Source organism: Nerophis lumbriciformis, linkage group LG02 (assembly GCF_033978685.3).
Source record: "Nerophis lumbriciformis linkage group LG02, RoL_Nlum_v2.1, whole genome shotgun sequence".
NCBI classification, from domain to species: Eukaryota; Metazoa; Chordata; class Actinopteri; order Syngnathiformes; family Syngnathidae; genus Nerophis; species Nerophis lumbriciformis.
This window is the reverse complement of record NC_084549.2, coordinates 69220387-69235766: the sequence shown is the minus strand read 5'-3', so window position 1 is coordinate 69235766 and position 15380 is coordinate 69220387. Positions and strand designations below refer to the sequence as shown.

The window sequence follows — 15380 nt, the reverse complement described above, 5'->3', positions numbered from 1 at the left end:
TGTCACTCAAAAGTCATCAGTCTGGGGATAACGCTAAATAAGCTTACCTGTTTACAAGCAGCAGACTCTTCATCCGTGTTGGAGCTGGTGAAGGCGGTGGGCCACGAAGAGCTGAACTCCTGCGCCTCGCAGTCACCATCGTTCAAGTTGTCCTCTACAGGCTCGGCGGCACAGTCGCCATTAATACTGTAGTAGAGGAACTTGGAGAGGATGGCTTTTTGATACCAATGCTCTTTGCTCTTCTTTTTCCTTTGCCACTTCTTATCCATCAGCCGCTGGTAAAAGTCTTTTAACCACGTCCAATCCCCGGTCTACAACACACACACATAGCTCATTATACTTCCACCGTGGTTCCTGTCGTTTGTAAGACGAGACTAGGCAACTGTGGTACCTGAGAGGATCTCATGAAGAGCTCTTGAATGTCCAACTCGTCCAAAAGAAGGGTGCGACCCACGCGATGCACGGCCATGCTGACGTGGGACTTGCTGTAGGGGATTTTCAAGAGCTTCTTGATGTTCTGAATGGGTCAGAGGACAAGTCAGTATCGCTGCAACACATCCGTGTCTGGTCTGTAACGGTTTCACCAACCTCAGAGTCTGATACGACATCGACGTCATCCCCGATGCAGTCAATAAAATCATACGCCATCCCGAAACTGCAAAAAATACAGAATAAGTGTGACTAGTGACACCTTTGACCCAACAAAAAACAAAATCAACACTATATTAATGCCTATTGCAAAATTAAACAGTACATTGTGGCCCCTAATGTGCTAAATTTCCACAAATAAAACAGTAATAGTGTTAGAATAATTGTTTATAAATTATCACAAAAGCTTTGTATTACATTGAGTGCCTGGCTGTCTTTGGGGCCTACCAGGAGGAAGGCTCGTAAAACTCCACTGTGACTTCAAAGCGGAGAGATGACAGGATCTGCCCAATTTCCAGACGAACTATTTTTGAACTATTTTATGGAACTCTCTTTGAACTATTTTATGGAACTCTTGTTGAACTATTTTACGACCTCTTCTTTTGAACTGTTCGGTAACCAAAAGGCAACGCTGTTTACGACCCACTTCCCTCTGGAAGCAGCTGTGGTCAGGTGGGGGGAGAAAGTCAAATAAAGAAGGAGTGCAATCTTTTGGCAGAGCGTGCTGAGACACTGTAAGAGGTTACAGGTCGACGGCGACTCTCCTCAATATATTGAGTCCACATTGAATTCTGTCTCTGTTTGATTTTTTGCCTCTTGTCTTGTTTAATAGATGTCATCAGTGTTTGAACCTGACAAATAGGATGACCAATTGTTTCAAATCCAGTGCAATCATGGCTGTATGGATTTCTTTGCACACAAAAGGGTAAGAATGTGGTCAATCATACACCCCTGCTGAGTTGACAAGGTTATTAAATCTCAAAGTTTTACCCTACAAGTTGATTGACTTGTTTTCTCACACAGCTCAATGCGCGTTACAAAAACATTCACTGAGTGTTTAGTCCAATCATCACTAAATTTGGTACACACCTTTATTCGGGCCCTCCCTTTATGGGAAGGGGGAAGACTCCATCAAGATTATTTTGTATTTATTCTATACAATCTATAAAAAGGAGTAAGTACAATGCAATACTAGTACAGAGAGCCGAGCTACCTTGAGGTCGTAGCAATCACTAAAATAGTCGCCCCTCTTTTATGCTTTTGTCCAGCCCGGTAGGGATCGAAACTGAAAGTTAACTTCTCCTTCACTCTGGTATTTTGTGATAACAATTGTTATGTTTTCCCCCAGTAGAAAATGGTGTGGCGCACCGCAGTGGGTGTTGAAATTGTGTTTTTGTTTTGTTGTTTGTCTAAGCATGGCGCCAGTTGTATTATTTATAATGTCCTGGGCATGACGTTAAAGTGCATCCGGCAGTGGAGGCTCCTCTATGGGGTCTTGGGGCACTAGGAGGTTAACCCCTTTACTACTGCTACCCCAGGTGGCCCTTGGCAAAGGCCTAGTACCTGACTGCAACCTAGCCAGGGATACGGTGAAGACCTCAACGGCGGAGCAGGCGGAAGACGGTAGATTTAAGAACTACCACAACAACTGCGATGGCGGAAGAAGGCTGCAGCAGAAAAGGGTCCAGTCGCCGTCTTGGACTCCATGCCACTGGACCCTGAACCGATTCTGTCAAGGATCGTATGGTGACTGTCTGTGCACTAGTCTCCCCACGTAAAACAAAGTCACGCACAGGCATCCTCCATAAAGGGATACACCCCTACCAGGAGGATCGTCATACTCGTTCGAGTGACCGCCGATGATGATTGTTTATAGCTCTTTTTTGTTGTTTTTCGTTCTGTTTTAGTTTTGTATCTATATGTAGGAATAGCGCCGCTTTTTATAGCTCGTTTTCGTTCTGTTTGCGTTTAGTTGCTGTATGTAGAAATAGCAGCTGGTCGCATCAGCTCTGTGATCTTTTAATGTATGTAATAATAATAATGTAATGTCCATTGTGTTGTTCAATGTTTCCCTCTTGTTTTCGTTTGTTTCGACCTTATTTTCGGGGACTTTTTGCATCAGCACTGCAACCGCATAATTTCCCCTACTGTGGGATAAATAAAGTATATTCTTAATACTCGAGAAAATATGAGTGCATCGATAAAAGAGGGTGAGCTCATCTAAGGCGTTCTATTCTGCTTAAAATATTCCTCTCACAGGTAATATTTAGGCAAAGTTAGTTGGAAAGACATGGATGCCATCAAGCAAAACATCTCAGCAAGGTGGGCAGGACTAAATGGCCGTAAGTAATCGACCATTTATCTGCAAGTATGTCTTCCATGGCATTTTGAGCACATTCTACAGTGATGTGAAATATTTTGCCATGTTTTATATCATTGCCTTCCCGGTAAGGTCTATTCAGGTGTACTGGAGAGGAGACTACGCCCGATAGTCGAGCCTCGGACTCAGGAAGAACAGTGTGGTTTTCGTCCTGGTCGTGGAACTGTGGACCAGCTCTATACTCTCGGCAGGGTCCTTGTGGGTGCATGGGAGTTTGCCCAACCAGTCTACATGTGCTTTGTGGACTTGGAGAAGGCATTCGACCGTGTCTCTCGGGAAGTGCTCAGAGAGTATGGGGTATCGGACTGTCTGATTGTGGCGGTCCACTCCCTGTACGATCAGTGTCAGAGCTTGGTCCGCATTGCCGGCGGTAAGTCTGACACGTTGGACTCCGCCAAGGCTGCCCTTTGTCACCAATTCTGTTCATAACTTTTATGGACAGAATTTCTAGGCCCAGTCAGGGCATTGAGGGGATCCGGTTTGGTGGCTGCAGGATTAGGTCTCTGCTTTTTGCAGATGATGTGGTCCTGATGGCTTCATCTGGCCAGGATCTTCAGCTCTCACTGGATCGGTTCGCAGCCGAGTGTGAAGCGACTGGGATGAGAATCAGCACCTCCAAAGTCCGAGTTCATGGTTCTCGCCCGGAAAAGGGTGGAGCGCCATCTCCGGTTTGGAGAGGAGACTCTGCCCTAAGTGGAGGAGTTCAAGTACCTCGGAGTCTTGTTCACGAGTGAGGGAAGAGTGGATCGTGAGATCGACAGGCGGATCGGTGCGGCGTCTTCAGTAATGCGGACGCTGTATCGATCCGTTGTGGTGAAGAAGGAGCTGAGTCAGAAGGCAAAGCTCTCAATTTACCGGTCGATCTACGTTCCCATGAGCTTTGGGCTATGACCGAAAGGACAAGATCATGGCGCAGTGTTTCCCACAGGACAGGCATCTATTTGTGGTGGTGTGGTCGGGGGGCGGGGGGCGACGGCGGCAGCGGCGATGACCAAGAAGAACGCGGAGTTGGAATATAAGTACAACACTTTATGTACATATTTAGCTCATTAAAATTACCGACAGGAAGGCGAGAAACACTTTATTTCAACAGACTCTGGCGCCGTACCTGTCGTCAAAACTCCAAAGACCGACTGCACAGTTGCGCTAACAAAATAAGAGTCTCAGAAAGCTGGCGTGCACAAGCTAGCAAGCTACGGAGTTTGCCGACAATGTATTTCTTGTAAAGTGTATACAAAGGAGTACAGAAGCTGGACAAATAAGATGCCAAAAACCAACCACTTTCATGTGGTATTGGACAGAAAGGAGGACTTTTTTTCTCCTCCATTCGAAAATGCGGACGTTATCAGCACTACTGTCTGATTCCTATCAATGCAAGTCATCAGAATCAGGTAATACACGAACTTATATTCTTGTCTTCATGAAAGAAAGGAATCTATATGTGTTAAACATGCTTGTATTATTTTTAAACACCTTTAACTTGTTAACAATATTAACTATATGTGTTAAACATGCTTGTATTATCTTTAAACACCTTTAACTTGTTAACAATATTAACTATGTGTTAAACATGCTTGTATTGTCATTAAACACCTTTAACTTGTTAACAATATTAACTATATGTATTAAACATACTTGTATTATCATTAAACACCTTTAATTTATTAACAATATTAACTATATGTGTTAAACATGCTTGCATTATCATTAAACACCTTTAACTTGTTAACAAAAACATATATTTCATAAATAAGTAAATATAAATTATATATATGAATGAGGTAGATCCCCACGACATGATCAATTGAAAAGTAGCTCGCCTGCAGAAAAAGTGTGAGCACCCCTGAGTTACACCCATCTGAACAGGTCAGCCACCTGTTTAAAGCCCGATCACAGTTGAAATCTTGAAATGAAGGGCCTTTAATGGCCAAAACATTAACCTGGACAACATTTTAACAGCTGGTTGGCTCAGATTTTATTCTTTTCATTGCATTCACATGCTGCAGTGGACAGTGGACAATTTAGCTTCATTATTAATGCAGTATCTGAAGCACCGTCTCCACGTGTGTTTATTGACAACAGGGTTATAACCTGGACACGTTAGCTCGTCGGTATGGTAACACGTGACGTGACAACAGCGGCGGTGTTAATGAAGCAGCATCAGGCTGCTCACCGTGAGTGAAACGCTCGGTGAAATCGCGGATTAACGTTAAATATATGACGAGCCGCGAGCGATGCAGCTATAACTTATCTACCTACAACCTATATTACCCTCGTATTTTGATCCGGTCGGTCCGTTCTTTTACTCCGCCGTCTTCTTCTTCTTCTTCTTCTTCTGGACCACCAGGTGAATTAAGTGCTTTTGGCGGAGTTACAATGCATAGTAGGCTACCGCCACCTACTGCACCGGAGTTGTAACTACAAGGTACATTCACAGACAGAGTCCCATTGCTTTCATGAGCGGTCGAGCGAGTCAAAAGCCGAAAAATCCATTTGTGGCGGACGTAATTCTTTCGTGGCGGGCCGCCACAAATAAATGAATGTGTGGGAAACACTGTGGCGTAGTGGGTAGACTGCCGTGCCAGAAACCTGAGGGTTGCAGGTTCGCTCCAAATCGCTGCCGTTGTGTCCTTGGGCAGGACACTTCACCCTAGCCCCCGGTGCCGCTCACACTGGTGACTGAATGTTGAATGAATGATAGGTGGTGGTCGGAGGGGCCGTAGGCGCACACTGGCAGCCTCGCTTCCGTCAGTCAACCCCAGGGCAGCTGTGGCTACAAATGTAGCTTACCACCACCAGGTGTGAATGAATGATGGGTTCTCACTTCTGTGAGCCCTTCGAGTATCTAATACCGTATTTTTCGGATTATAAGTCGCTCTGGAGTATAAGTCGCACCGACCGAAAATGCATAAAAAAGAAGGAAAAAAACATATATACGTTGCACTCGGGTATAAGTCACATTTTTGGGGGAAATGTATTTGATAAAATCCAACACCAAGAATAGACATTTGAAAGGCAATTTAAAATAAATAAAGAATAGTCAACAACAGGCTGAATAAGTGTACGTTATATGAGGCATAAATAACCAACTGAGAACGTGCCTGGTATGTTAACGTAACATATTATGGTAAGAGTCATTCAAATAACTATAACATATAGAACATGCTATACGTTTGCCAAACAATCTGTCACTCCTAATCGCTAAATCCCATGAAATCTTCTTCCTCGTTGTCGCTCCTGATATGCGCCGCTTCCTTTCTTTCTGCTGCTCGATTGCCGTTTTCTGCTGCATATTTCACTACGTCCAGCTTGTAATCTGCAGTATATGATTTCCTTTTCGGTGCCATTTTTGTTCAGCCCTTCTCAGTTTTTATAAGTTACCGCCAATGTTGAAATGAGTGTATTTATAGCTAGAATTTACTGAACTTAAAATATTTCTTATATATATATATATATATATATATATATATATATATATATATATATATATATATATATAGTACAGTTAACAGTAATGAAAACACAGTTGTTCTACTAACTGTACTGTACTTGCTGCTTACTTTAAAAAAAAAAAAACACTTACCTTTCACTATTTGAGTAGCCTTTGTTCTGCTATTTGAGTACTGGCGAGCGATCTCTGGATCCGAAAACATATCCTTCACGGATTTTTTGAAAACATCCGCAAATGAGAACGGGATGTTGCTTGCAAGGTGGCCCATAATACTGCGTTGGCGATGCCTTGTGCTTCTCTGACCGTTCATGAGTGACTATATCCATTCGGCCACTGCGTTATGGGCTACAGATAAACCTATGGATAATGGAGACTAGAGATGCGCGGTTTGCGGACACAACCGCGGAGTCCGCGGATTATCCGCGGGTCTGGCGGTTGAAATAAAAAAAAATTAGATTTTATCCGCGGGTCGGGCGGTTGAAATTTAAAAAAATTAGATTTTAAATAGTAATTCGGAAATATACATACATAGTTAAATGTTGTTACCCACATACGAAAAATGAGCAGGCACCTGCAGCATATGCCACAACAGAAGAAGAAAAAAAAAAGAGATGGCAACGCCGGCAGCAAACGTGGTACGCGACAAACTAAAAAAGGGAATACTAAAGACCAGGGGGGAAAAAAGGCCAGAAAAGTTCAGCGTGGACTCGTTATTATGAGGTTGTAAATCAGGATGATAGTAATGCTGGCTACGTGATTTGCAAGAGCTGTGACGCTGTTTATGTCTACGACAGTCACAAAACCGGGACATCTAACATGGTGCATCACATTTGTGCAAAACCCCGAATCTCCACAAACACCCTGAGCATGAGCAGTTTCGTCCGCCGTGATCCCAGAAGAGTGCCACAGGATGTTAAAACAAGATAGAACGCAGCTGCAGTTTGAGTGGCGCGAGCGCGCTTGGAGGCCGGTGCGCTCAGCGCGGCTCCCAGATGATTGCGCACTAGTGTGCGTCTGGGCCGTGACAGCGTGGCACGCATTGAATGTCTCTGCTCCATTGGATCAGTCTCCTTTCTTTAACAGGCAAAAGCTTTATAACCTCACTAATGCCTTGCATCGTCTATATTAGATATATAACAACGGGCGGGTGCGGGCGGGTGCGGTTTTGATTAAATGTTAGTTCGGGTGGATGCGGATGGTTGACGACTTTTGTGATGCGGTTGCGGATGAAATAATTGCCTATCCGCGCATCTCTAATGGAGACATATATAATAGTCTCCTTTTCAGGTGAGAGGACGCTAAAGGCAGTGCCTTTAAGGCACGCCCCCAATATTGTTTGTCCGGCTGGGAATTTTGGATACCCGGTATTACAACTTGCCCTAGTTTTGAAGCAATGCATGATGGGAATCCGGATGTTGTGTGTCAGTGTATTAACGTGCCGCCTGGAATAAACACACCCAGAGAAATAGCTCCGTGCCTGCCTACTTTATGGGTTATAAATAAACCTATGGATAACGGAGACATATATAATAGTCTCCTTTTCAGGTGAGAGACGACGCTAAAGGCAGTGCCTTTAAGGCACGCCCCCAATATAGTTGTATGGCTGGAAATCGGGAGATTTTCGGGAGAATGGTTGTCCCGGGAGATTTTCGGGAGAGGCACTGGAATTCGGGAGTCTCCCGGGAAATTCGGGAGGGTTGGCAAGTATGCTCCCGGCTGGCCTGGGATCGCCTCGGGATCCCCCGGGAGGAGCTGGACAAAAAGCTTAGGCTGCTGTCGCCGCGACCCGACCTCGGATAAGCGGAAGAAGATAGATGGATGGATTAGGGATGTCCCGATCTGATATTTGGATCGGATCGGCTACCGATATTTGCCAAAAATTGCCTATCAGCAAGGCATGAGAAAATGCCGATCCAGATCCAGTTTAAAAAAAAACTCCGGTCCATGTTTTCCAACGCACCTATTTAAATAATACATTCCACTTTTCTGCTGCTCCGTAATTTCCGTTCCGCATTTTCCAGCACACCTTCAACACATCCACAGGTCTGTGAATTCTCACGCAGGTGCTTTTAGCTGCTGACATTACACGACAGGCTCTTCTCACTCTTTCCTGTGTCTCCCTCTCACAGACAGCAAGTGCACCTTCTTACACACGTCACATACTGTCACGACATACGTCAGATACTGTCACGTCATACGTCACATACGTATACGTCCTCCCCGAGCAGAGAGGTAGCAGCATGGCTAACGTTAGCTGTGATGCTAGCGCAGCCGTGCGAGCAACGCTCCCTCTAAGGTGCTCGCCTGTGCAATTGCGCACTGTTTAAGCGTCCTCTGCGCATAGCAAATCTATGCCACGCACAAAATCAAATAAAAAAATAAGCGCATAACAATTTTCGACACACGGACACGACAGAGAAAACAGTTTTCGTCATCATTGTTCAAATATTGTGACGTCTGTCGAGACGCTTATCTCCATTCGGTGCCACACGTCCACAACATCAAAATGCCGAGGCAAAAAAAAAAAAAAACACCGTATGAAAAAAAAATTGTGATTTTTTTAGTTGTGATTTCCCTCTCTGCATGAAAGTTTAAAAGTAGCATATATTAATGCAGTATGAAGAAGAATGTTTTAATGTAGACATGCAAGCCTTGAAAGAAAATTTTGAAAATCAAGACTACATTTCCTGCAAATGGGTGCATTTCTACCCTATATTTTAACTTTAGATTTATTCTCATATCAAACTCTTTTGGCTGTCTTTTTGACACTTACATCCGGCGCCCCCCTCCACACCCTGGATTATAAATAATGTAAATAATTCAATGTGATTATCTTGTGTGATGACTGTATTATGGTGATAGTATATATCTGATAGTATATATCTGTATCATGAATCAATTTAAGTGGACCCCGACTTAAACAAGTTGAAAAACGTATTCGGGTGTTACCATTTAGTGGTCAATTGTACGGAATATGTACTTCACTGTGCAACCTACTAATAAAAGTCTCAATCAATCAATCAAAACACATAGAATCATCATACTGCTGTGATTATATGCATCAAGTGTTCATTCAAGGCTAAGGCAAAATATCGAGATATATATCGTGTATCGCAATATGGCCTTAAAATATCTCAATATTAAAAAAAGGCCATATCGCCCAGCCCTAGTTTCAATGATGCCATTTCTGTTTGTCATGTATAATTTTGTCCATTTTGTGTTTATCCTTGAATAAACAGGTCAGTTTCTTGTTACCAACCATGGTGTATTATTCAAACTCCCCTAATTCAGCTGGCTAGTTGTTATCAAGAGTACTAAAACCCTTTTCGACATGATTCTGACTACTAAGTAGGCTAAATAACTTTAAACTTTAATACATGCTCGGATAGGCCAGTATCGGTCAGTATCGGATCGGAAATGCAAAAACAATATCGGTATCGAATCGGATGTGCAAAAACCTGGATCGGGACATCCCTAGGATGGATGGATACATACCTGCCAACTACTCCGGTTTTCCCGTAATTCGTACGGTTTTCATCAACCTATTCCGGGTTACGGTTGCAGTGATAAAAAATACGGTTTTTCATTAATTAAAAAAAAAAAAGGGTGAAAACTACGCGAATTGCACCTTGTGCAGACAAGATTTTTCGATCGGACACGGAGGAATTAGCGATGTAAAAGACCACGCTGGGACAAAAAAACACAAGTCTAATGCCGTTGCTAGCGATACAAGTGGAAAACTTTCAACGTTTTTCGTCGCCCAAACAGATTCTTTGGATGTGATAAATGCCAAAGTTTTATTTACGGAGGCAATAATTGAGCATGGATTTCCAATCGCACTGGCTGATCACATGGGACAGTTAAATGTTTGTAATGCAACCTTTAAAAATCATTACGCGGTGATCGCGGTCCCAAAAATAAACTTTTCTTGCATGATAATGTCCAGAAAAATTCGCTTTATATTACTATAGAGTCCTTTTAACGAATGAGTTTGATGGTTTATCACAAACCTTAAATGAAAGAAGTCCTTTGTTCTCCTGCACCATGCATGCGCTTTAATTGGCCTTGCTTCGTGTTTGGTGCGCAATCCTGTCGGCTGTATTTCACAGCACGACATACTGTTAAAAGTGTTTATACTATTTATGCTTTCAAGTCCAAGTTGAAGAAATCTTGTTAAATGTTGACAGCATAACTACCAAAATACAGAAGTATGTCCTTAATATTTTTGCAGTGCTATTTCTGTTGAAAAGTTCAAATGATTACATTAGAGATGTGATGTGCCACTTTTCAAGTGTCTGATGGCTTAAATTAATTTTCATTCATTTTTCATATTTTGAATTCTTTTGAAAGGCTTACAAAAAAACTACATTTGAATTGTAATTCCATGCTATTGACAGGACTATTAATTTTAATGAAGTTAGCTTACCATGTTTACAGTATGATAATTGTGATAGAAATGTGAATTTTAGGCACAGAATATTTTTTACAATTGAACAAGGCAGTAGATTATACAAGCTTGGACAGAAAGTTAATAATGACACCAATTTTTTTTTTTTATGGAATTGTTTAGTACTGTTTTACCATTTGTTTACTGTAAAAAGTGTTTATACTGTTTATACTTTCAATGAACAAATTGAAGTCTTGTGAAAGGTTGACAGGATAACTGGCATTAACTGTCAAAAATAATTTCAAACTATTGAAGTTAGCTTACAGAATAAACATGTCAATCAACCCATATGATTTTTGCTGTAATATTTTTGTTTTGAAAAGTCACTGTGACTAAGGCTGAAACGACGCGTCGACGTAGTCGACGTCATCGGTTACGTAAATACGTCGACGCCGTTTTTGTGCGTCGGCGCGTCGCATATTTACGTCACACTACTTTACTGTCATGGCGGAGCGCAAAGCAGACGATGCGAGCGAGGGGAAAAAAGCACGCCAAAAGTCGTCAAAAGTGTGGGAGTATTTCAATAAACGGCCTAATAATGTTGTTGTATGCACACTGTGTCGAGCGGAAATGGCCTATCATAGCAGCACAACGGCTATGAACGAACATTTGAAAAGAAAACCCCCGACAGCGTTCTTGCCATCACCATCAACAAGTCAATGGTCCGCGTGCGTATACGTTGTCATTATTACACAAAAACATGAATGTGTCATTTGTATCTGCGTTGTAAATTCATAAACTAAAGCACCGTTTCGCTCTGAGAGGCGCGTTTGGCGTGCCTGTTCAGTGTTTACAAAGACGCGCTCCTCTTTAACGCTGTGGAGAGGTGGCGGCGGCGAGCGAGCGGCGAGGCGGGGCGCGCCGGGAGCGACGCCGCAATCGTGCCCAGGTGCGCGATCCGCGCAGTTGGAAGAGAAAAGACTTTGTGTAAAATTAAAAGATTGTAAACCTGGCAAAGCCGTCTGGCGTTCAGTCTGTCGGTCCTGAAAGAACCCCACGGCACAAGACGTGTCACAAACGCTAACGTTAATTAGTTGTGCAAATACCTTTTACAACATTAACAGTTACATATACTATGTACAAACCAACAATTAACTTTCACTTTAATCATACTATCATTGTTGTGTTATTAAGCAAAATAAGCAATACTTTTACTTTTGTTGAAATGTTTACACTGTACACTTTTTTGTATTGGATGTTTAGCTTTATTTTTGCACATTTTAGCAAATAAGCAATACTTTTACTTTTGTTGAAATGTTTACACTTGTTACAGAATATTTCCGTTTTGCACTTTTTTGTATTGGATGTTTATCTTTATTTTTGCACATTTTAAAGCAAAATAAGCAATACTTTTACTTTTGAAATGCTTATACTATTCCAGAATATTAAGATTTGCACTGGATGTTTACTTTTATATGTGCACATTAAAAAGCAAATAAGCTACTTTTAATTTTGTTAAATGTTAAAAGTTTTAAATGTTTACATTGTTACAGAATATTTTGTCATGTTGTTGTCAATGTTGACTGACTAGTGGCCATACTTTTTTCTTTTGTAAATAAAAGCCATGCCTTTTGAAAAAACTGGCCTACATTTATTTTTTCCTCTTCATTTTAAATAAAAAAAAAAAATCGGTAAAAGGAAAAATAATCTATAGATTAATCGAAAAAAATAATCTATAGATTAACCGATTAATCGAAAAAAATAATCTATAGATTAATCGATAGAAAAATAATCGTTAGCTGCAGCCCTAACTGTGACTGATAGAAAAGTGATCGTTTTAGCAACATTTTAACCTGTCTGAATGCTAATAATCATTTTGCGTCGGGGGGCGAAGCCCTGAACCCTCCACCAGGACTTTGTCCTGGACCTACCGGGGCCTGCGGCCCTTGGACCCTGGCTACTAGGTTTTTCTGATTTCAAAAGTTGGCAGGTATGATGGATATATCATAGCACGTTATAGCACCTTGAAAAGGGCTTGCTCTTGCTGCTGGAGCCCAACACAGTGGTGCCAGCACTGCCCAGCTGGGAGTTCTCTCTCAGCCAGTTGGCAGGTGGTAGCTTCAGGTCGGTCTTCTCCTGCAGGAGGGCATATGTGCTCGGAGGTGGGGCCGCACAGTATTTGACAACAGCACTGCTCTTGATTTCACCGCTGCTGGAACACATGGCTGAGTCCTTCACAACAACAACACGAATTATTTAGCATTGCGAATGACTTCCAACATACAAAGACCCAGAACCTTCTACTCACCTGCTTGCTGTCGTCTATTACAGAGATGGTGTTTGTTTCCTGGCCATTATCTGTCGTGATTCCAGGATACTTGTTCCCACCTGAGTCACTCATAGTGGACACAGGACCAGGCACAGAAACACAATTAGAACTCGGCAAGCTTTCCCCGGCGTGGGTATAGTCCGTGGACTACATAAGTTGTTGACGTGAGTTTAGCTAGCTAGCTTCTCGGCAACACCGCGACTGCAGACAGGAAACCCACCGTGTGGTAAAATGTCACATAAATATACCAAAACGAGTCATCCTCCGTGTCTTATTCTGTAACCTTTAGTCAAGTGAAGTCCCGAAATAAGAACTTCAACTTCTCCTCCCCCCTTTACAGCAAGCCGTCACTAACGACAGCGACAACACAACAACTTCCGGTTTTTGGACAACGTGACAATTTTTACCAAAATTATTTTGTGTTTATGATGAAGTAAAAACACGAAATGTAACAAAAAAATGAACACCACATGAAGTAAATACATTTCCTAACACATTAAATATGAGTAATAGTGTTAAACGCGAGACCGCAACCCGGAAGTACCTACAAGCCGGGGATTCCTTCTCGAAAAGTTGAGAACTTTTATTTTCAACGTTCAAATCTTGGAGATTTATTAAAAGTACAAAAGCCCTTAAATTTATATCTTTGCTAAAAACATTTAAAGTGATTCAGGTAGCCCTTTTTGTCTTTTATTTTAATTAATTAATTAATTTTTTATTATTATTTCCATCCATCCATCCATTCTACCGCTTGTTTATTATTTATTAATATTTAATACTCTATCTGTATTTCATTGTTGTTGAAAGTGCCTTGACTGTTGAGTGAATTATAAATGTATGTTTGTTGTTCAATAGAAAAAAAAACATTTATTTTCAACGTGCTTCTGGAAAGAACTGAATGACATCAGTTTCCGGGTTTGACCACGTGACAATTTTTGTATGTCTTTTACCAAAATTATTTTGTGTTTATGATGAAGTAACAACACGAAATGTAACAAAACATTAACACCACATGAAGTAGATACATTTTCTATCAAATTAAATATGAGTAATAGTGTTAAACGCGAGACCGCAACCCGGAAACTCTTACCAGCCGGGGATTCCTTCTAGAGAAGTTGAGAGCATTTATTTTCATCGTTCAAATCTTGGAGATTTATTAAAAGTACAAAAGCCCTTAAATTTATATCTTTGCTAAAAACATTTAAAGTGATTCAGGTAGAACCTTTTTGTCTTTTATTTTAATTTATTTATTTATTTATTTTTATTATTTCCATCCATCCATCCATTCTACCGCTTGTTTATTATTTATTAATATTTAATACTCTATCTGTATTTCCTTGTTGTTGAAAGTGCCTTGACTGTTGAGTGAATTATAAATGTATGTTTGTGGTTCAATAGAAAAAAAAAAGAAAGAAAAAAAACATTTATTTTCAACGTGCTTCTGGAAAGAACTGAATGACATCAGTTTCCGGGTTTGACCACGTGACAATTTTTGTTTGTCTTTTACCAAAATTATTTTGTGTTTATGATGAAGTAACAACACGAAATGTAACAAAACATTAACACCACATGAAGTAGATACATTTTCTATCAAATTAAATATGAGTAATAGTGTTAAACGCGAGACCGCAACCCGGAAACTCTTACCAGCCGGGGATTCCTTCTAGAAAAGTTGAGAACATTTATTTTCAACGTTCAAGTCTTGGTGAATGATTAAGAGTAAAAAAGCCCTTAAATTGATATAAAAACATTTAAAGTGATTTAGGTAGCCCTTTTTGTCTTTTATTTTTTATTATTATTTATTAATACTCTATCTGTATGTGCTTTTGTTTTATTTCCTTGTTGTTGAAAGTGCCTTGACTGTTCGTGAATTATAAATGTATGTTTGTTGTTCATTAGAAAAAAAAACAACAACAACAAAAAAAACATTTATTTTCAACGTGCTTCTAGAAAGAACTGAATGACATCAGCTTCCGGGTTTGACCACGTGACAATTTTTGTAAGTCTTTTACCAAAATTATTTTGTGTTTATGATAAAGTAAAAACACAAAATAGAACAAAACATGAAAACCGCATGAAGTAGATCAATTCCCTATCAAATTAAATATTAGTAATAGTGTTAAACGCGAGACCGCAACTTAACAGCCGGGGATTCCTTCTAGAAAAGTTGAGAACATTTATTTTCGACGTGCTTCTAGAACGAACAGAATGACATCAGCTTTTGTTAAATGTGGAAAAATAAACCACTCCCTTTGGTTCTTTTTTATTTCCATTTAATTCTTATTGACATTCCTATCCATTACATCATATTTACATACATCATATATCTGTTGTCTGCCCTAAATGTCAAAATATTTTTTGTTTGTAGGAAAACAAAATAATAATAATATTTACAGATAAACCA

The 15380-nt window shown here is 40.7% G+C and overlaps 1 protein-coding gene across 2 annotated transcripts in view; it reads right to left on the bottom strand.

Annotated features, from left to right (window-relative positions):
* Positions 1-13451, bottom strand: part of edrf1 (erythroid differentiation regulatory factor 1) — a 43867-nt gene extending 30416 nt beyond the window's left edge. Inside the window, exons 1-5 of one of the 2 annotated variants that reach the window (XM_061967952.1) lie at positions 12956-13451; positions 12671-12879; positions 589-655; positions 392-517; positions 48-311 (exon numbers count right to left, since the gene is read on the bottom strand). In XM_061967952.1, coding sequence (XP_061823936.1) covers positions 48-311; positions 392-517; positions 589-655; positions 12671-12879; positions 12956-13048 — 759 coding nt within the window. In that variant the 5' untranslated portion in view covers positions 13049-13451. The remainder of the gene's footprint in view (positions 1-47; positions 312-391; positions 518-588; positions 656-12670; positions 12880-12955) is intronic. The other variant, XM_061967957.1, reaches the window with a different exon arrangement.
* Between the last annotated feature and the right edge of the window lie 1929 nt (positions 13452-15380).